The sequence below is a fragment of the Haliotis asinina genome, chromosome 13, assembly GCF_037392515.1.
Source record: "Haliotis asinina isolate JCU_RB_2024 chromosome 13, JCU_Hal_asi_v2, whole genome shotgun sequence".
In the NCBI taxonomy this organism is placed as follows: domain Eukaryota; kingdom Metazoa; phylum Mollusca; class Gastropoda; order Lepetellida; family Haliotidae; genus Haliotis; species Haliotis asinina.
In genome coordinates this window covers 13,412,753-13,434,978 of record NC_090292.1, presented here as the reverse complement: position 1 = coordinate 13,434,978, position 22,226 = coordinate 13,412,753, and the positions used below count along the sequence as shown (strand labels likewise).

General features: G+C 43.4%; 1 protein-coding gene across 2 annotated transcripts in view; it reads right to left on the bottom strand.

Moving 5' to 3' along the window:
* The window catches only part of LOC137260059 (helicase-like transcription factor), a 76,147-nt gene extending 57,541 nt beyond the window's left edge, over window positions 1-18,606 (bottom strand). For both annotated transcript variants that reach the window (XM_067797749.1, XM_067797750.1), the window contains exons 1-3: window positions 18,500-18,606; window positions 12,075-12,402; window positions 1,254-1,420 (exon numbers count right to left, since the gene is read on the bottom strand). In XM_067797749.1, the coding sequence (XP_067653850.1) occupies window positions 1,254-1,420; window positions 12,075-12,401 (494 nt within the window). In that variant the 5' untranslated portion in view covers window position 12,402; window positions 18,500-18,606. The remainder of the gene's footprint in view (window positions 1-1,253; window positions 1,421-12,074; window positions 12,403-18,499) is intronic.
* Between the last annotated feature and the right edge of the window lie 3,620 nt (window positions 18,607-22,226).

Sequence of the window (22,226 nt, the reverse complement as noted above, 5' to 3'; positions counted from 1 at the left end):
GCACAGCTAAGATAGCTCTTGCAAACAGGAATCAGCAGTGTCTGTGTTGCTATGGTTTCATGGGCACTACATCATGGAAATTAGTTTATGTGCACCGAAACCACTGACATTTTAAAACACTAAATTGCAACAGGAATTTGGCTGGTGCAGCTAGGTTTTTATCTCAGGTTGCACCTGGTGCAAGTAGGTTAAAATCTTTTGAACTGAGCCCTACATCAAGTTTGTCAACGCTGTACTCCCAAACTAAAATGCCACTAATAGAAGTCATAGTGATATCGATTAGTGTGGATTAGTGGATTAGTGTGGATTAGTGTGGATTTGTGTGGATTTGTGACTGGTAAATTATAACATTGTGTATCCAACTACATTGCTCATTGATAGTTTCACATCTCATTCTGTAACAAAACAATTCCATGTTAAGTGCTTAGATTGGAAATCTAGAACACTTGTAGTCTGTCGTACAGACCCTGAAGTATATATATCCAAGAAAGCCCACGCAAGTCTAGAAAATGTGGCAAGTCTAGATTTCCTTAGCTTCAGAAAATGAAGAAAGTCTCAGGGCTCCATTTCATTATATTATTTTCTTTTCACTATGAACGTTTTTTCAGTAAAATATGTTCATTTCAGAGACTAGTTGTTAGTCTAGAACACATGCTGAAAGAGTGAGTACAATTTTATGCCACTTTTAGCAATATTCAGGTCTCGATTTAACTGATTAACGTTAACCTACTTGCACCTGGTGCTACCTGACACAAAGGCCAAGCTGTATCAGCCAAATTCCTGTTGCAATGTAGTATTTTCAAACATCAGAGGTTTCAATGCACAAAAACATATGTCTGTGATGTAGTGCACATGAAACCATAGCAAAAATAGAGACATCGCTGATCTCTGTTTACAAGAGTGTCATTGCAAAGGCGTGTCTATGAATAGCAATGTTTCCGTCCCATAGCTAATCAAGGTTTAGAAGAAAATGTGCTTACAAATCTATTCATTATTAAAATGTTAGATTTATTGTTGACTAATTTCTCAAGAATCCACTTGCATCTTGTTCAAGGCAAACTCATAACTAGGTCGCATGTGGCAATATTGGACTGCATCAGTGCACGGAACAAAACGCTAAATCGTACCCTGAATATTCCAGCAAATATCACGGAGGGGAACACCACAAATGGGTTTCACACACTGTACCCATTTGAGGAATCTAACCCATGTCCTCAGCAAGGGGCAGTCGATGACATATTATGCTGTCTTACCCTTCCAGCTTGGCCAGGCTGTTGTCCAAAACGAAGGCGAGAGCTCTGGCCACCTCCCTCTTCAGATGGCCGACCTGCACATGATCTAGGTTTGTTACTCTGATCGCGTTGTGGTCATACACATTCTGCGGCTCTCTCTCAAGGCTCACCATTTCACCATTGTTCACCTGCAACGTTAATGAGGAGTGATAGAAGTCATGAAAGAAAAAATCAACATAGCAAAGAAGTACATTGACAAAATAGTAATAACTGTGAATAACTACACTGCTAAACAAACAAACTGAAATGTTTCTCAGGCATCGGTGTGTCGCTTTTATTTAATGCCATTCCCAAAAATATATTTTAGCTTCGCAGCGTCTCAATCATCCATTTGTCCACTATAAGAATGAGTGTCTGCAAGAATGAGTGTGACTGAATCTACAACTCATTAACACCTGCTTATAAACTTTTGCAAGCTGTATAAGTAAAAATGTATTCCTCTCTCATCACATTTTTCTGTCAAAAACTTAAAGAAAGAATGCTACTGCCCTCATCACTTTTGAAAAAAATCTGCAGGAGAAACATTTAATTTTTTCTTTATGCACCCTTAATGATATTCAAACAAAACCAACAGACATACCATAGAAGTTTAAAATAGCTACCAATATAAGTTGTCCCTGTTGTCTAAGTTGCCTACCATGTTCCTGTAGTGCTGTATGTCACCTACCATGTCCCTGTAGTACTGTGTGTCACATACCATGTCCCTGTAGTGCTGTATGTCACCTACCATGTCCCTGCAGTGCTGTGTGTCACATACCATGTCCCTGTAGTACTGTGTGTCACATACCATGTCCCTGTAGTGCTGTATATCACATACCATGTCCCTGTAGTACTGTGTCACATACCATGTCCCTGTAGTACTGTATGTCACCTGTCATATGCCTGTAGTACTGTATGTCACCTGCCATGCCCCTGTAGTACTGTATGTCACCTACCATGTCCCTGTAGTGCTGTATTTCACATACCATGTCCCTGTAGTACTGTATGTCACCTGCCATATGCCTGTAGTACTGTATGTCACCTGCCATACCCCTGTAGTGCTGTATACCACCTGCCATGTCCCTGTAGTGCTGTATGTCACCTGCCATGTCCCTGTAGTACTGTATGCCACCTACCATGCCCCTGTAGTGCTGTATCTCACCTACCATGTCCCTGTAGTGCTGTATGTCACTACCATGTCCCTGTAGTGCTGTATGTCACTACCATGTCCCTGTAGTGCTGTATGTCACCTACCATGTCCCTGTAGTGCTGTATGTCACCTACCATGCCCCTGTAGTACTGTATGCCACCTACCATGTCCCTGTAGTGCTGTATGTCACTACCATGCCCCTGTAGTGCTGTATGTCACTACCATGCCCCTGTAGTACTGTATGTCACCTGCCATGTCCCTCCAGTACTGTATGCCACCTACCATGTCCCTGTAGTGCTGTATGTCACCTAAAATGTCCCTGTAGTGCTGTATGTCACCTGCCATGCCCCTTTAGTACTGTATGCCACCTGCCATGCCCCTGTAGTGCTGTATGTCACCTACCATGCCAATGTAGTGCTCTATGTCACCTGCCATGCCCCTGTAGTACTGTATGCCACCTACCATGCCCCTGTAGTGCTGTATGTCACCTTCCATGTCCCTGTAGTGCTGTATGTCACTACCATGTCCCTGTAGTGCTGTATGCGACCTACCATGTCCTTGTAGTGCTGTATACCACTTACCATGTCCCTGTAGCACTTTATGTCAACTACCATGTCCCTGTTGCACTGTATGTCAACTGCCATGTCCCTGTAGTACTGTATGTCACCTGCCATGTCCCTGTAGTGCTGTATGTCACTACCATGTCCCTGCAGTACTGTATGCCACCTACCATGTCCCTGCAGTACTGTATGTCACCTACCATGTCCCTGTAGCACTGTATGTCACCTACCATGTCCCTGTTGCACTGTATGTCACCTGCCATGTCCCTGTGGTACTGTATGTCACCTACCATGTCCCTGTAGTACTGTATGTCACCTGCCATGTCCCTGTAGTGCTGTATGTCACTACCATGTCCCTGCAGTACTGTATGCCACCTACCATGTCAATGTAGTGCTGTGTGTCACATACCATGTCCCTGTAGTACTGTATGTCACCTGTCATATGCCTGTAGTACTGTATCTCACCTGCCAAGCCCCTGTAGTACTGTATGTCACCTACCATGTCCCTGTAGTGCTGTATTTCACAAACCATGTCCCTGTAGTACTGTATGTCACCTGCCATATGCCTGTAGTACTGTATTTCACCTGCCATGCCCCTGTAGTGCTCTTTGTCACCTGCCATGCCCCTGTAGTGCTGTATGCCACCTGCCATGCCCCTGTAGTGCTGTATGTCACCTGCCATGTCCCTGTAGTACTGTATACCACCTACCATGCCCCTGTAGTGCTGTATGTCACCTACCATGTCCCTGTACTGCTGTATGTCACTACCATGCCCCTGTAGTGCTGTATGTCAGCTACCATGTCCCTGTAGTACTGTATGTCACCTACCATGTCCCTGTAGTACTGTATGTCACCTACCATGTCCCTGTAGTGCTGCATGTCACCTGCCATGCCCCTGTAGTGCTGTATGTCACCTGCCATGTCCCTGTAGTGCTGTATGCCACCTGCCATGCCCCTGTAGTGCTGTATGTCACCTTTCATGTCCCTGTAGTGCTGTATGTCACTACCATGTCCCTGTAATGCTGTATGTCACTACCATGTCCCTGTAGTGGTGTACGTCACCTACCATGCCCCTGTAGTGCTGTATGTCACCTGCCATGCCCCTGTAATACTGTATGTCACTACCATGCCCCTGTAGTGCTGTATGTCACTACCATGTCCCTGTAGTGCTGCATGTCACCTGCCATGTCCCTGTAGTACTGTATGCCACCTGCCATGCCCCTGTAGTGCTGTATCTCACCTTCCATGTCCCTGTAGTGCTGTATGTCACTACCATGTCCCTGTAGTGCTGTATGTCACTACCATGTCCCTGTAGTACTGTATGTCACCTGCCATGTCCCTGTTGCACTGTATGTCACCTGCCATGTCCCTGTGGTACTGTATGTCACCTACCATGTCCCTGTAGTACTGTATGTCACCTGCCATGTCCCTGTAGTACTGTATGTCACCTACCATGTCCCTGTAGTGCTGTATGCGACCTACCATGTCCTTGTAGTACTGTATGCGACCTACCATGTCCCTGTAGTGCTGTATGTCACCTACCATGTCCCTGTAGTGCTGTATCTCACCTGCCATGCCCCTGTAGTACTGTATGTCACCTGCCATGCCCCTGTAGTGCTGTATGTCACTACCATGTCCCTGCAGTACTGTATGCCACCTACCATGTCCCTGTAGTGCTGTGTGTCACATACCATGTCCCTGTAGTACTGTTTGTCACCTGTCATATGCCTGTAGTACTGTATGTCACATGCCATGCCCCTGTAGTACTGTATGTCACCAACCATGTCCCTGTAGTGCTGTATTTCACATACCATGTCCCTGTAGTACTGTATGTCACCTGCCATATGCCTGTAGTACTGTATGTCACCTGCCATGCCCCTGTAGTGCTGTATGTCACCTGCCATGCCCCTGTAGTGCTGTATGCCACCTGCCATGCCAATGTAGTGCTGTATGTCACCTGCCATGTCCCTGTAGTACTGTATGGCACCTACCATACCCCTGTAGTGCTGTATGTCACCTACCATGTAACTGTAGTGCTGTATGTCACTACCATGTCCCTGTAGTGCTGTATGTCACTACCATGTCCCTGTAGTGCTGTATGTCACCTACAATGTCCCTGTAGTGCTGTATCTCCCCTGCCATGCCCCTGTAGTACTGTTTGTCACCTGCCATGCCCCTGTAGTGCTGTATGTCACTACCATGTCCCTGCAGTACTGTATGCCACCTACCATGTCCCTGTAGTGCTGTGTGTCACATACCATGTCCCTGTAGTACTGTTTGTCACCTGTCATATGCCTGTAGTACTGTATGTCACCTGCCATGCCCCTGTAGTACTGTATGTCACCAACCATGTCCCTGTAGTGCTGTATTTCACATACCATGTCCCTGTAGTACTGTATGTCACCTGCCATATGCCTGTAGTACTGTATGTCACCTGCCATGCCCCTGTAGTGCTGTATGTCACCTGCCATGCCCCTGTAGTGCTGTATGCCACCTGCCATGCCCCTGTAGTGCTGTATGTCACCTGCCATGTCCCTGTAGTACTGCATGGCACCTACCATACCCCTGTAGTGCTGTATGTCACCTACCATGTAACTGTAGTGCTGTATGTCACTACCATGTCCCTGTAGTGCTGTATGTCACTACCATGTCCCTGTAGTGCTGTATGTCACCTACAATGTCCCTGTAGTGCTGTATGTCACCTACCATGTCCCTGTAGTGCTGTATGTCAGCTACCATGTCCCTGTAGTGCTGTATGTCAGCTACCATGTCCCTGTAGTGCTGTATGTCACCTACCATGCCCCTGTAGTGCTGTATGTCACCTACCATGTCCCTGTAGTGCTGTATGTCAGCTACCATGTCCCTGTAGTACTGTATGTCAGCTACCATGTCCCTGTAGTGCTGTATGTCACCTACCATGCCCCTGTAGTGCTGCATGTCACCTGCCATGCCCCTGTAGTGCTGTATGTCACTACCATGCCCCTGTAGTGCTGTATGTCACTACCATGCCCCTCAGGTGCTGTATGTCACTACCATGTCCCTGTAGTGCTGTATGTCACCTACCATGCCCCTGTAGTGCTGTATGTCACCTGCCATGTCAATGTAGTACTGTATGCCACCTGCCATGTCCCTGTAGTGCTGTATTTCACACACCATGTCCCTGTAGTGCTCTATGTCACCTGCCATATGCCTGTAGTACTGTATGTCACCTGCCATGCCCCTGTAGTGCTGTATGTCACCTGCCATGCCCCTGTAGTGCTGTATGCCACCTGCCATGCCCCTGTAGTGCTGTATGTCACCTGCCATGTCCCTGTAGTACTCTATGGCACCTACCATACCCCTGTAGTGCTGTATGTCACCTACCATGTAACTGTAGTGCTGTATGTCACTACCATGTCCCTGTAGTGCTGTATGTCACTACCATGTCCCTGTAGTGCTGTATGTCACTACCATGTCCCTGCAGTGCTGTATGTCACCTACCATGCCCATGTAGTGCTGTATGTCACCTGCTATGTCCCTGTAGTACTGTATGCCACCTGCCATGCCCCTGTAGTGCTGTATGTCACCTACCATGTCCCTGTAGTGCTGTATGTCACTACCATGTCCCTGTAGTGCTGTATGTCACTACCATGTCCCTGTAGTGCTGTATGTCACTACCATGCCCCTGTAGTACTGTATGCCACCTGCCATGTCCCTGTAGTGCTGTATGTCACCTGCCATGCCCCTGTAGTGCTGTATGTCACTACCATGCCCCTGTAGTGCTATATGTCACTACCATGCCCCTGTAGTGCTGTATGTCACTACCATGTTCCTGCAGTACTGTATGCCACCTACCATGTCCCTGTAGTGCTGTATGTCACCTACCATGTAACTGTTGCACTGTATGTCACCTGCCATGTCCCTGTGGTACTGTATGTCACCTTCCATGTCCCTGTAGTGCTGTATGTCACTACCATGTCCCTATAGTGCTGTATCTCACTACCATGTCCCTGTAGTGCTGTATGTCACCTACCATGCCCCTGTAGTGCTGTATGTCACCTGCCATGCCCCTGTAGTGCTGTATGTCACTACCATGCCCCTGTAGTGCTGTATGTCACTACCATGCCCCTGTAGTGCTGTATGTCACTACCATCTCCTTGCAGTACTGTATGCCACCTACCATGTCCCTGTAGTGCTGTATGTCACCTAAAATGTCCCTGTAGTGCTGTATGTCACCTGCCATGCCCCTGCAGTACTCTATGCCACCTGCCATGCCCCTGTAGTGCTGTATGTCACCTACCATGTCCCTGTAGTGCTCTATGTCACCTGCCATGCCCCTGTAGTACTGTATGCCACCTACCATGCCCCTGTAGTGCTGTATGTCACCTTCCATGTTCCTGTAGTGCTGTATGTCACTACCATGTCCCTGTAGTGCTGTAGGCGACCTACCATGTCCTTGTAGTGCTGTATGCCACTTACCATGTCCCTGTAGTTCTGTATGTCACCTACCATGTCCCTGCAGTACTGTATGTCACCTACCATGTCCCTGTAGTACTGTATGTCACCTACCATGTCCCTGTTGCACTGTATGTCACCTGCCATGTCCCTGTGGTACTGTATGTCACCTACCATATCCCTGTAGTGCTGTATGTCACCTGCCATGTCCCTGTAGTACTGTATGTCACCTACCATGTCCCTGTAGTGCTGTATGTCACCTACCATGTCCCTGTAGTACTGTGTGTCACATACCATGTCCCTGTAGTGCTGTATGTCACCTACCATGTCCCTGCAGTGCTGTGTGTCACATACCATGTCCCTGTAGTACTGTGTGTCACATACCATGTCCCTGTAGTGCTGTATATCACATACCATGTCCCTGTAGTACTGTGTCACATACCATGTCCCTGTAGTACTGTATGTCACCTGTCATATGCCTGTAGTACTGTTTGTCACCTGTCATATGCCTGTAGTACTGTATGTCACCTGCCATGCCCCTGTAGTACTGTATGTCACCTACCATGTCCCTGTAGTGCTGTATTTCACATACCATGTCCCTGTAGTACTGTATGTCACCTGCCATATGCCTGTAGTACTGTATGTCACCTGCCATGCCCCTGTAGTGCTGTATGTCACCTGCCATGCCCCTGTAGTGCTGTATGCCACCTGCCATGCCCCTGTAGTGCTGTATGTCACCTGCCATGTCCCTGTAGTACTGTATGGCACCTACCATACCCCTGTAGTGCTGTATGTCACCTACCATGTAACTGTAGTGCTGTATGTCACTACCATGTCCCTGTAGTGCTGTATGTCACTACCATGTCCCTGTAGTGCTGTATGTCACCTACAATGTCCCTGTAGTGCTGTATGTCACCTACCATGTCCCTGTAGTGCTGTATGTCAGCTACCATGTCCCTGTAGTGCTGTATGTCAGCTACCATGTCCCTGTAGTACTGTATGTCAGCTACCATGTCCCTGTAGTGCTGTATGTCACCTACCATGCCCCTGTAGTGCTGCATGTCACCTGCCATGCCCCTGTAGTGCTGTATTTCACATACCATGTCCCTGTAGTACTGTATGTCACCTGCCATGCCCCTGTAGTGCTGTATGCCACCTGCCATGCCCCTGTAGTGCTGTATGTCACCTGCCATGTCCCTGTAGTACTGTATGGCACCTACCATACCCCTGTAGTGCTGTATGTCACCTACCATGTAACTGTAGTGCTGTATGTCACTACCATGTCCCTGTAGTGCTGTATGTCACTACCATGTCCCTGTAGTGCTGTATGTCACCTACAATGTCCCTGTAGTGCTGTATCTCACCTGCCATGCCCCTGTAGTACTGTATGTCACCTGCCATGCCCCTGTAGTGCTGTATGTCACTACCATGTCCCTGCAGTACTGTATGCCACCTACCATGTCCCTGTAGTGCTGTGTGTCACATACCATGTCCCTGTAGTACTGTTTGTCACCTGTCATATGCCTGTAGTACTGTATGTCACCTGCCATGCCCCTGTAGTACTGTATGTCACCAACCATGTCCCTGTAGTGCTGTATTTCACATACCATGTCCCTGTAGTACTGTATGTCACCTGCCATATGCCTGTAGTACTGTATGTCACCTGCCATGCCCCTGTAGTGCTGTATGTCACTACCATGTCCCTGTAGTGCTGTATGTCACTACCATGCCCCTGTAGTACTGTATGCCACCTGCCATGTCCCTGTAGTGCTGTATGTCACCTGCCATGCCCCTGTAGTGCTGTATGTCACTACCATGCCCCTGTAGTGCTGTATGTCACTACCATGTTCCTGCAGTACTGTATGCCACCTACCATGTCCCTGTAGTGCTGTATGTCACCTACCATGTCCCTGTTGCACTGTATGTCACCTGCCATGTCCCTGTGGTACTGTATGTCACCTTCCATGTCCCTGTAGTGCTGTATGTCACTACCATGTCCCTGTAGTGCTGTATGTCACCTACCATGCCCCTGTAGTGCTGTATGTCACATGCCATGCCCCTGTAGTGCTGTATGTCACTACCATGCCCCTGTAGTGCTGTATGTCACTACCATGCCCCTGTAGTGCTGTATGTCACTACCATCTCCTTGCAGTACTGTATGCCACCTACCATGTCCCTGTAGTGCTGTATGTCACCTAAAATGTCCCTGTAGTGCTGTATGTCACCTGCCATGCCCCTGCAGTACTCTATGCCACCTGCCATGCCCCTGTAGTGCTGTTTGTCACCTACCATGTCCCTGTAGTGCTCTATGTCACCTGCCATGCCCCTGTAGTACTGTATGCCACCTACCATGCCCCTGTAGTGCTGTAGGCGACCTACCATGTCCTTGTAGTGCTGTATGCCACTTACCATGTCCCTGTAGTTCTGTATGTCACCTACCATGTCCCTGCAGTACTGTATGTCACCTACCATGTCCCTGTAGTACTGTATGTCACCTACCATGTCCCTGTTGCACTGTATGTCACCTGCCATGTCCCTGTGGTACTGTATGTCACCTACCATGTCCCTGTAGTACTGTATGTCACCTGCCATGTCCCTGTTGCACTGTATGTCACCTGCCATGTCCCTGTGGTACTGTATGTCACCTACCATGTCCCTGTAGTACTGTATGTCACCTGCCATGTCCCTGTAGTACTGTATGTCACCTACCATGTCCCTGTAGTGCTGTATGCGACCTACCATGTCCTTGTAGTACTGTATGCGACCTACCATGTCCCTGTAGTGCTGTATGTCACCTACCATGTCCCTGTAGTGCTGCATGTCACCTGCCATGCCCCTGTAGTACTGTATGTCACCTGCCATGCCCCTGTAGTGCTGTATGTCACTACTATGTCCCTGCAGTACTGTATGCCACCTACCATGTCCCTGTAGTGCTGTGTGTCACATACCATGTCCCTGTAGTACTGTTTGTCACCTGTCATATGCCTGTAGTACTGTATGTCACCTGCCATGCCCCTGTAGTACTGTATGTCACCTACCATGTCCCTGTAGTGCTGTATTTCACATACCATGTCCCTGTAGTACTGTATGTCACCTGCCATATGCCTGTAGTACTGTATGTCACCTGCCATGCCCCTGTAGTGCTGTATGTCACCTGCCATGCCCCTGTAGTGCTGTATGCCACCTGCCATGCCCCTGTAGTGCTGTATGTCACCTGCCATGTCCCTGTAGTACTGTATGGCACCTACCATACCCCTGTAGTGCTGTATGTCACCTACCAGGTAACTGTAGTGCTGTATGTCACTACCATGTCCCTGTAGTGCTGTATGTCACTACCATGTCCCTGTAGTGCTGTATGTCACCTACAATGTCCCTGTAGTGCTGTATGTCACCTACCATGTCCCTGTAGTACTGTATGTCAGCTACCATGTCCCTGTAGTGCTGTATGTCACCTACCATGCCCCTGTAGTGCTGCATGTCACCTGCCATGCCCCTGTAGTGCTGTATGTCACTACCATGCCCCTGTAGTGCTGTATGTCACTACCATGCCCCTGTAGTGCTGTATGTCACTACCATGTCCCTGTAGTGCTGTATGTCACCTACCATGCCCCTGTAGTGCTGTATGTCACCTGCCATGTCAATGTAGTACTGTATGCCACCTGCCATGTCCCTGTAGTGCTGTATTTCACATACCATGTCCCTGTAGTACTGTATGTCACCTGCCATATGCCTGTAGTACTGTATGTCACCTGCCATGCCCCTGTAGTGCTGTATGTCACCTGCCATGCCCCTGTAGTGCTGTATGCCACCTGCCATGCCCCTGTAGTGCTGTATGTTACCTGCCATGTCCCTGTAGTACTGTATGGCACCTACCATACCCCTGTAGTGCTGTATGTCACCTACCATGTAACTGTAGTGCTGTATGTCACCTGCCATGTCCCTGTAGTACTGTATGGCACCAACCATGCACCTGTAGTGCTGTATGTCACCTACCATGTCCCTGTAGTGCTGTATGTCACTACCATGTCCCTGTAGTACTGTATGTCACCTACCATGTCCCTGTAGTACTGTATGTCACCTACCATGTCCCTGTAGTACTGTATGTCACCTACCATGTCCCTGTTGTACTGTATGTCACCTGCCATGTCCCTGTGGTACTGTATGTCACCTACCATGTCCCTGTAGTGCTGTATGTCACCTACCATGTCCCTGTAGTGCTGTATGCGACCTACCATGTCCTTGTAGTACTGTATGCGACCTACCATGTCCTTGTAGTGCTGTATGTCACCTACCATGTCCCTGTAGTGCTGTATGCCACCTGCCATGCCCCTGTAGTGCTGTATGTTACCTACCATGTCGCTGTAGTACTGTATGTCACCTACCATGTCCCAGTAGTGCTGTGTTTTTCATTGCAAAACTTGACAAAAACATGCAAAAAATATTTGGTATGCGTGTTCTGAACGCACAGATTCTTGTCTGACTAATTTTACGAAGTCCCTTAAAACAGGAAGACCTAAAAAAGCAAGACATTTAGAAAGGATTCAGGATTGTACAGAACATTTTAGCAAAAGATCTGGGCTACATATTTATAAGTTTATTTCTGCACACGGTCTTACAAAACCTACTGCGAACACTGCAGTTGTACTGCACGCCACCTACCGTGCCCTTGTAATACTGTATGCCCACAATGTCAGTCCTGAGGGTCCCAAACATTACTTCATTATCCATCTCATCCGGGGACATCTCCAGCTCCTCCAAGTCAATGACCTGGGGATGAAGGTGACTCCCGTAGGCAAACCCTGAGATGAAGTCCACATCAAGCTGGGACATATATGGTAGCCAGGGCAGCTGTGGGGCATCCTTCATCATCCTAGACAGACTATTCCGTTTCAGTTTATTTCTGGTCCTTTTGTTCTTCTTTTTTATCACCAACCCTGATGACTTTGACCGCCAGCCTCCTGGCTTACCAGATTTTGTTCGTGCCATTCTGGAAAAAATGTGTATGTTTAAAATCATTTATATTTTCCAGTTAGGCGTGATGACAATGATGAACCATGGTTAAGGAGAATGTTCTTCTTGTACACAACTGTGTCTGACACTGCTGATAATGTAATAAACCCATTTAAAATGAAAAATAGAACCAGAGAGATTGGAAATAAGTACCCGAGTGAGTGAGTGAGTGAGTGAGTGAGTGAGTGAGTGAGTGAGTGAGTGAGTGAGTATTTTCCGTCACATCAGCAATATTTCAACCACATCATGTCGAGAACATTTATCACTCAGAACCTGAGGAAATCTAGACTTTATTTAGAACTTCAGCTTTGGAGGGAGGGCTAAGCAGAAGGGAAAATAACGTGATCCAGGTGAGACAGACAACACTGTTCTAGGTTTGATTTAGTCACTCCCTTGCTTTCTTTACCATTTGTACTAATTAACGTGTGCCTCATCATGCTCACAACTTCAGCGTCAGAACTTCAGCCAGGTTACTGTATCAGTCGGAATTTTACAATGAATGAATTGTAGTCAGAATTAAGAGCAAGAATTTTAAGTGAATGAATGAAAGAAATTAAGGAAAGAAAAGAAGTACATGTGAATGAATGAAAGAATAAATGATACGCCACGGGTATCCCTCCCAAAACATGTTTAAGAACGCACAAATATTGCAAAAGTAACACATGTGTTAACATCAGCTGTCCTTTTTAAAAAGTCTACTATAAGACATTTTTGTTTACATTAATAATTAATTCAGATATATTATTGTATGTAAGGAATGCCATATATATTAACAAAATGTTAACTGACACTGTCACACATCCCTCAAAAACAGAAAGTTTAAAATTATCACAAAGCATTATAAACATTTTTGTCAAATAATAACATCAACAAAAAATATTAAGATCAACAAACAAGAAAGAAGTCACTGAACTAGAACCCTCAAACATCACCAGCATCAATGGCGGATCAGATCAGATGGTCATATTTTTCACACACATCACATACGCCGTAACAATTTTTCTAAAATCATAAAAATATCACTATTACTTGCAAAACACCCTTCACCTGGTGGTATATTCCCCTCATAAAGATTAAAGGTGTATGTGAAAGAAGTTTTAGAAAAATAACTGGAAACACTCAAACAATGCAGGATTTCCATGGCTGATCAGATCAAATCAGCGATATGTCACATTTTTTACACACCTCAAATACACCCTTACACGTTTGTTTCGATGATGAAACTATCACTATTACTGGCAAACACATTTCATCTAATAGTGTATTTCCCTCATAAGAATAAAAGGTGTTTTTGAAGCAATAACTAGTAACACTTGAACAACGCAGTGTAGTATTTCAATGGCGGATCAGAACAGATCGGCCATATATCATATTTTTCACACACCTCAAATACACCGTACCAATTTTTTTAAGCCATAAAACTATCACTACTACTTACAAATACTTTCTAACTAAATTTATGTTTCCCTCCTAAAAATTAAACGAATGTGTGAAAGAAGTTTGCATCGACTTAATTTACAGTGTCTATTCTACGACGTGCGATTGTGCGATTCGCGCTAATAATGATCAAATCGCGGCTCTTAAAAACAACAAAGCGTGAACTGTCGCGCACAGTAATTTGCTCCCTAACTACCTTTCAAAAAACATATGAAAAAAGCTTTATATTGACAAGGAATAACTTTTTAAATCGGAGTCAGCCACAGAGTCAAGTTCGAGTAACAACATGTAAACAAAACAGAGTAACCTCCCTTGGTTAGAACCACTATCGGCACTGGGGAAACTAAATTCCATTCATATCAGTATGAAAATAGATAACATTTTTTGATGAAGTTATGATTAATTAATTAACTAATTAATTGACAACGTTAGACTATGAACACTAACATAGTGCTTGTGTACAGCACTTGCAAAACACAGTTTCGTCAATCTTTTTCAGAACATCAGTTCGTTTTAGCTTCGTTTTCGCAATCAGACAATATTGATATTTTATCACTTGAAGTTGCAGTCGACAAATGCATACAAAATTCTTATTTACAACGGTTTGTGGTAATTTGGCATGAATAATGCCATGCAAACGAATGAAAATAACTGACTTTTTTGCACAAAATACCACTGAGAAAGCAACAGTGTCCACCATGTCTCCCCAGACTGATACGTCTGTTAAGGAGACAGGTAAATCGATAGGCCAGCTAAACCCCGAGACTGACCCTGGTCCCTCTGACTCTAAAAAAACATCCCAAACCAAGTGTTCTTCAGAAAAAAACGGTTGCAAGAATGGCCATGGCTCTCTCAAAATGAGCTTGGTGCTATATGTGACTATCGTAGCCAAAATAAAATGAGCAATAGTTTCACTGGTCATGGTTGCAATAACATTAGTACATCCACACTATTTTGTGAAAGACGGTAATACAAGCATTTCCCCCTACATTTTCTAGTTAACAGCAACAGTATAACTTGAACCAGATGCATGTAAACTTTTCAGCAGATAAACTTTTGAATTAACATCCAAATAATTCAAAAGCAGTGCATCTGGAATTTGTCTGGAGCAACTAGGTTTTTATCTTAGTACACCTGGCAAAAGTAGGTTACTATCTCTTAAATGGAGCCCTGATGCTAGTTATGTCTTATTAAATGGTGTTGAAACATGATTCAGAAAGAATTCCAGTTACATATTGTTAAAAAATGAATGACATTCAAGGAAAAGGTCTGACATTCACCTGTATCTAACTTTTATAAAATAACATAAACAGTTTGACAGGGACATATCTGACTGACATTAGCAATTGTCGTTGAAGGTATACTTGAGAGTGAGTATAATTTCATGCAGCTTTTAGCAATGGTTCGTTGGCAGAGGCAGATTCTTGCTATCACAATACTTATTTCAACTTCAAGAGTAACCCTACCATTTATACAATGAATTCAACATCTACAGTCCTTTTCAATTAATGCCGTAAAGGTACATTCGACACCACTCAGCAGTATTCCAGCCGTATGGCAGCAGTCTGTAAATAACTGAATCTGAACCAGACAATTCAGTGATCAACAGCACGAGTATCGATCTGCGCAATTGGGAACCGATGACATGTGTTAACCAAGTCAGCGAGCCTGACCACCCGATCAAGACAAGAAATGTCGCCTTTTATGGCAAGCATAGGTTGCTGAAGGCCTATTCTACCCCAGACCTTCACGGGTCACATCACTTAGTACATCTTGTAGATTACAGAATGGGATGAGTATGCCAAATGGAAATTGGGATCAACTATTCGTGATCAAATTAGTCAATGCCATTTAGAATGTGGTAAAATTTAACATATGTTATATTTGGGATTACACTTTCTCAGTAAAGAACAAATTCTAGTACTTTTTTTAGTTAAGTCCCATCTTGGATTCGAACCCACACCGAAGAGAAGGCATTGAAGAACATGTCCAGTTTCTCAAAGAGTTCATGTCTGATTTCCTTATAAAATATACATTTCCAAGGCATTGTTTTCATTGCAGCTCCATTGTCAGAACTGTTACTTTAGTCGGTAATCCATAACTGAGGAAGTCTGGATGAAAAAGCATGATTTATGACAAATGAAGAACAAATCTGTTGTGACTCAGAAAGTAGTCCCGATAAGGGGGAAAAGTTTACAAAGGCTCCAGATTTGACAGATTCCAATATATCATGTTTCAATACTTTCACACCACAGATAGCAACATCCTAGTAATATGGCTTTGGAGTGTAAATCGAGTCTAGACCACACAATCCAGTGATTACCAACATCAGAGATGCCAGTCCCAAATTGGTGCAATTTGGAATCTGAGCTCACTAAGATCAGAAAAAAATAGGAATTCTCTAAAAACTTAAGGATCTCTATAAATTGTTGCTCTCAAGGAAGAAAGTTTAGCAATATCAATGCACATAGTGATCCTTCTACAACTGAAACTGGTTTGCAGTACTGGTGAATAAAATGAACAGTGTGTGGAGTTTATCAGGCAGCATACTCAACATCACATTACTGTCATGCATAAACAATTAAAGAACTTCAGTAAATAAAGTGTTCTATTTATTTACATATCATTATTTATAGTCAAAGATGATCCTTGTCCTTTGTCTACATGTTGGTTATGTTTTGAAAGAAACCTGAATGAATGTGGCTTTGACGGTGTGGTGGAATCGACCCCATTTTTCAGGATGATTCTGGTTAATTTTGGAGGGTTGGCATCTCTACAACATAAGCTTTGACCTACGTAATTGGGATTCCATGAAGTGTCGACTGACGCGGTGAGCCTAAATCACCACTGGCTGATGCACTGTTATCAGCTTTCATAACATTTATAAAGCAGAATTAATTATGATGTGTAAATAGCTGTTCATCGCTCTGTCCTGCCCCTCTATGACACTGATTGTGTTTTTACATAAAGAGATACAACAGGATCATGGCAGTACAAATAAATGTTTTCTTACACAGTTTTTAGAATTACAGAATTTCTCAAGTCATCTGTGAAAAAATACACTCGGGCAACTTTGACTCATGGATATAGGGAAGTGCATCAAATATCATATTTTCAATGTACGATTTCATTTTGAATACTCCCTTATTACTTTATTTATTAATTCAGCAAACTGAAGATGCCTAATATCCCTATACCTATATTTATGCCTATATTTAATGTTTGTTCACAGAAGCCATTTGCAATCACCACCGCATGACCACAAACTATGACGTCACTTTGTTTTGCAGATTAGGCAGTTAGTTACTTTATATGGTACCACATGTATGACAGCCCACTGCAGTAATTATGAATACTGACCCCATAGAAAGCTGACCAGGAAAAGTGAGAAGAGTGAAGCAAAATTTAAAGGTACTTGTATCTTTCGTACTTGCCTTTTTGTAAAATATACTTTGTTAATGGTGGCATTAGAGATCTTGGGCTATTTATCTCATTGCCAGACAGTTCTAGATTTAGGGTACTGACATGTCTAATGCAGAGCTTAGGAACATTTCTGTCTGCGAGGTGTGGCATTGCAGATACAGCTATTTGAGAAAGTGTGGGTGTGCATTATTGAGAAACAGGGGTGGACACTACTGAGAAAAGAGGGAGCACACTATTGAGAAAAGGGGTGTACATCATTGAGAAAAGGGGGTGCACACTTCATTTTCACCCAATTTACAATGGTCATATAAGAAAATTTATGAGCAAAAGAGGGGCTGCGCACCCCTGCACCTACCCCTAGATTCGCCTGTGCATTGTAAACATCTAAAATATGCTTTATGACATTAATTTACTTACTTTTACGAGAAAGCATGATATTACCTTTCAATCCACGAGTCAAAGTTAGCCACGAATTTGTATAACTAGTTGAATGGGATTTTTTCACATTAGATTGATAGGGAATGAAACAATCACTTTTGATAACTTGAACTTGCTCTTGGATCTTTACAGACTGTGTGACATCTCCCCGACTAGGTTAACAAATATCATAGTTTCTTTGAGAGGCATTAAAAAGTTCAGAGTATTGAGGTGGGATGACAAGACATGGATGAACAACTTCCTTTTTGCTATGAGAGCGACATTACGGGTGTAGGTTCTATCACCGTTATCAAGCGATAATATTAGTCACTTGTTTGATAACGGGGTTAGAACCTACACCGACACGTCGCTCTCATTACAATAAAAAAACTTGTCCTCCCACATATTCTCATCCTTCCTTAAAAAGTATAGTGTTCATAACTTTATGATAAGTTTATCTTCAATTTTTCTGTGAATCTAACCAACGGTGAAGAATATTATTTTGCTATCCTTCATTGTTGTCATAAGCGGTGTTTATAAACCAAAAATATACCGAAATTGTAATTGACTGAACTGTTCAACCGTGATACTCATGTATATTGGCGATAACTGTTACGCGGTGATAACTGTTTGACAGCCAGTACCGATCCCGTTAGTCGCCCAGTACAAGCATGGAGTGCTCACTGGGGCCACATCCCACATTTCTTGCCTCACACAAAGTCATGCAAGACCTGCAGTTTCAACCAGTGGTATCATACATGGTACATCTATATACTTATGTGAGTAAATAAAAGCACCTGTCAATCCGTCAATTCGATGGCATCAATGAAAAGGTCTCACAGTCTATCTTCCTTTCGATTCAGCTGTTTCCCGCCGGATGTTGGTGTACAGCTGTATATGCATTGCCACTGTGCTTACCTCCCTTTGTTCTCGTTGACCACCAAAGAAAACTGATCGCAGTCACAAAGCCCCAGCGACCACTGAGGACATTAAATATATTCCGTTCACATCAGAATGAAATGAGTGATTGTTATTAAGCGCAGCACTCAGCAGTATTCCAACTATATGGCGACATTAAGAAAATGAATATGCCGGATTTTTTTCTCGAAACTTAACTTGCTGATTTTCTGGAACTGTTTATGACTTATGATGTTTTTCACGCGGTTTCATGGGCACGTTGACTGTTTTAGTCAGGGGTGGTTTGTTGTGATTTGGCACCCCCGTTTTCTTCGTGGTTGTTTTTCTCTCTCTGTGGGTGTCTGCAGTGTGCGAAATATAGTCACTAGCCTGTGGCTAGTACAAATCCATTGGGGCCAGTACATCCCCATGTGCATGTATAGTCACTGCATGGTCCGACGCTAGTGAAATTTCATATGGGGTCATTCTGTAAATATATCACCCTCTCCGACTTGTAATAACACATTTTTAAATCCTGAAAGATTATGACCTGATAAAACTGTTCATCATATTACCAGCTTAATGTTGTCACCCTGTGATATGTCGACAATATATCTTAATTATTCTCATCTATTTTCGTTATCTATTGCTTAGTTTCAACACTCAGATATCAAGCTAAAAATGCCGTAAATCATTTGAAAATGTTTCAATATTAATGAATTTGACACGAGATTATAGCACATATATGATACATGTTCAACTCTACCCAGCTGGATATTAAAACTCCAAAGAAAACATGTAGGGGATGACGCCACGGGAGGACATTTTGACGTTTTAACAACATCAGGGATTGGGCAAGGCAGCGGGTATGGGCCATTTCGCATATAAGATTACAAAAAGGCCCATTAACATTTTAAAGTTTACTATTGATTCAAGGGTAGTGGCCCATTCTAAATTCAGAAAATGGCTAATAATCCTGAAATTAGCCCACTGTTAAACTTCTCCATCCCAATTCCCGAAACACTGGTAAACATTCTAAGTACTAGTTTTGAAATACAGACTAAAACTATTCACGTAGCCACAACTAATTAAAAAAAATAACTTGTAAAATGATTTGGGATTTGTTAACATCAAAATGTGAAAAAGATGGAACTCTTGTAGTAGTTATAGATTCAAAATAGTTACATAAAATGTCTTAACTCAAATCGCTGAGATAATCTTGTTCACCATGGAAGTTCCACTTCGTATTTGAGCACTGAACTGGCAACATGTGACTTTATACCTGCAGAACAATTAATTTCAAATTTTCAGTATTTCATACTGGAGAATGAACGGGGAAGCCTCAGGTTAACTATGAGAGGGTTTACTATAGAATGTGTAAACCCCTTAATTTGACATAATTTATAGTCAGGAAGTTGTATGATTATGCATATATATGTCAAAAGGCATTTGCCATGTGCGGATTATTAACTTTCAAGAACAGCTAGCACGTCTTGCTGGCAGGATTTAGGAACAATTTCGCATATTCTCTCTCTCTCTTTCTCCCTCTCTCTCCCTCTGCGCGCGCGCGTGTGTGTGTGTGTGTGTGTGTGAGAGAGAGAGAGAGAGAGAATCTCACGCTTTGTCCCTTTCTAGTATTTCTGTTCTGGCGTATTTTTAATTTCTCAATATAAACAACGTGGACTACTTTCAAAAGTTGACCTTAAGCTTTGCTTAAAAATATTGATAGTATAATCTATTAATTATAGCTAAAGTAGATAGAACTATCATTAAAACTCCCGTATATGCATGTTATCAGATATTTAAGCGGATCACTCACTTTTGGGTCGATACTGCTTCACCACGAGCCATTGTCAAACCGCCTTTTTAGCTCTTGATATTCAATCACCCAAGTGATGCACTTGATACATCGTTTCAAAGCCCACACAAGTATTTATGAAGAAAACCTGGATATATAAGAACGCCCCTTTGACTATAGATATAGAATGATGTAGAATACGAGAGGCGGGTTTGTAATAGCTGTAAGGCTGCAGGAAAATAATTAAATGTTTCTCGGGCACATTTTTTTTTCAAAAGTGACGACAGCGGTAGGACTTTTTGAAAATTTGTGATAGAAGAAAACGTGACGAGGGATGAACACCTTTTTCCTTTTTTTCTCACAGAAATACAGTTTGGAAAGTTTAGCACGTGTTAATGAGTCGTAGATTCAGTCACACTTGTCTTTACAGACACTCATTCTTATAGTGGACAATTACTTGATGATCTGGACGCGGCAAAGTTAAAATTATTTTTTTGAAAATGGCAAGAAAAAAAATTGTTACACGCTCAAATAAAAGTGACGCCCGATGCCCGAGAAACATTTCACTTTTTTAATGTAGTTTTATAATTCCGTTACGTACATCTGATTTTCCAGACCTTTGAAGGTCCGGGGTAGAATAGGCCTTCAGCAACCCATGCTTGCTATAAAAGGCAACTATGCTTGTCGTAAGAGGCGACTAACGGGATCGGGTGGTCAGGTTCGCTGACTTGCTTGACACATGTCATCGGTTCCCAATTGCGCAGATTGAGGCTCATGTTGTTGATAACTGGATTGTCTGGTCCAGACTCAACTATGTACAGACCACCGCCATATGGCTGGAATACTGGCGTAAAACTAAACTCACTCACTCCGATTATCTAATACGGTATACGTTTATCTCCATGCTAACATAACCGCGTTATTTAGATCGCTTTAGAAAATACAGACTCTTCGCGTTGGAAAATCAGAAATACATACCGTGGTTATATACCTCTGAATGACGTAAATTAACCAACGTCAAGTCTCAGTTTACTGACATGTCTGCATGTCCTAGTGCTCGTTTGCATTCCCTGGAACCACTGTCCTGCAGAGGTGCAGCGATTCGGTGACTGTCCAGCTGCGTTTGCTTGTTTTGGTGGTGAAAGTAACATCGGTGTTAGTCACCATTTGTGCAACAAGAATAATATCATTTCAGTATTTACATTTCAGGAATGCATTATAGATAGGTTCTGATGGCCGTGAACAGAAAGTTTCAAGTTGCTAGGCTAAACATGAAGAACGCAATCATCGATTATCGGCAGAACATATCCTTTCACGTAGACAAATACCAAATTACTTAAGTATATTTCCTTTTTTGCTGTGAATGACATACAGAGTTAATAAGTATCACCAGTAATAGCCTCTATGAAAAGGGGAAATCATTCAGGTCAAAACTGAAGAAGTCATTGTACAAAATGTAAAACTGATATTCAGTGATGTGATCGCGGGCGTACAGTGAACACATAATTCAGTGATTCAGAAATTTGGAATATGCAAGGATCGAAGTTTATCGGAAATAGGAATAGGTATGTGTTTCGATGTAACAAAGTATATTTTCATTAAATTTCAGACCGAGCAACATGAATGAGAGGGTGAGGTGTGGATACTGCCCTCCTATGGATGACTTTTCTGCAGTGGAGAATCATTGTGTGCAGAAACACAGTGATTTGAAAATAAAGTAAGTGAGTAAGTTTAGTTTTACGCCGCACTCGGCAATATTCTGGTCAAAGTCAGCGGTAGGTTGCTATCCGCATTTTTGTGAGTCAGGATGGTAGACTGTGGCAGAGATT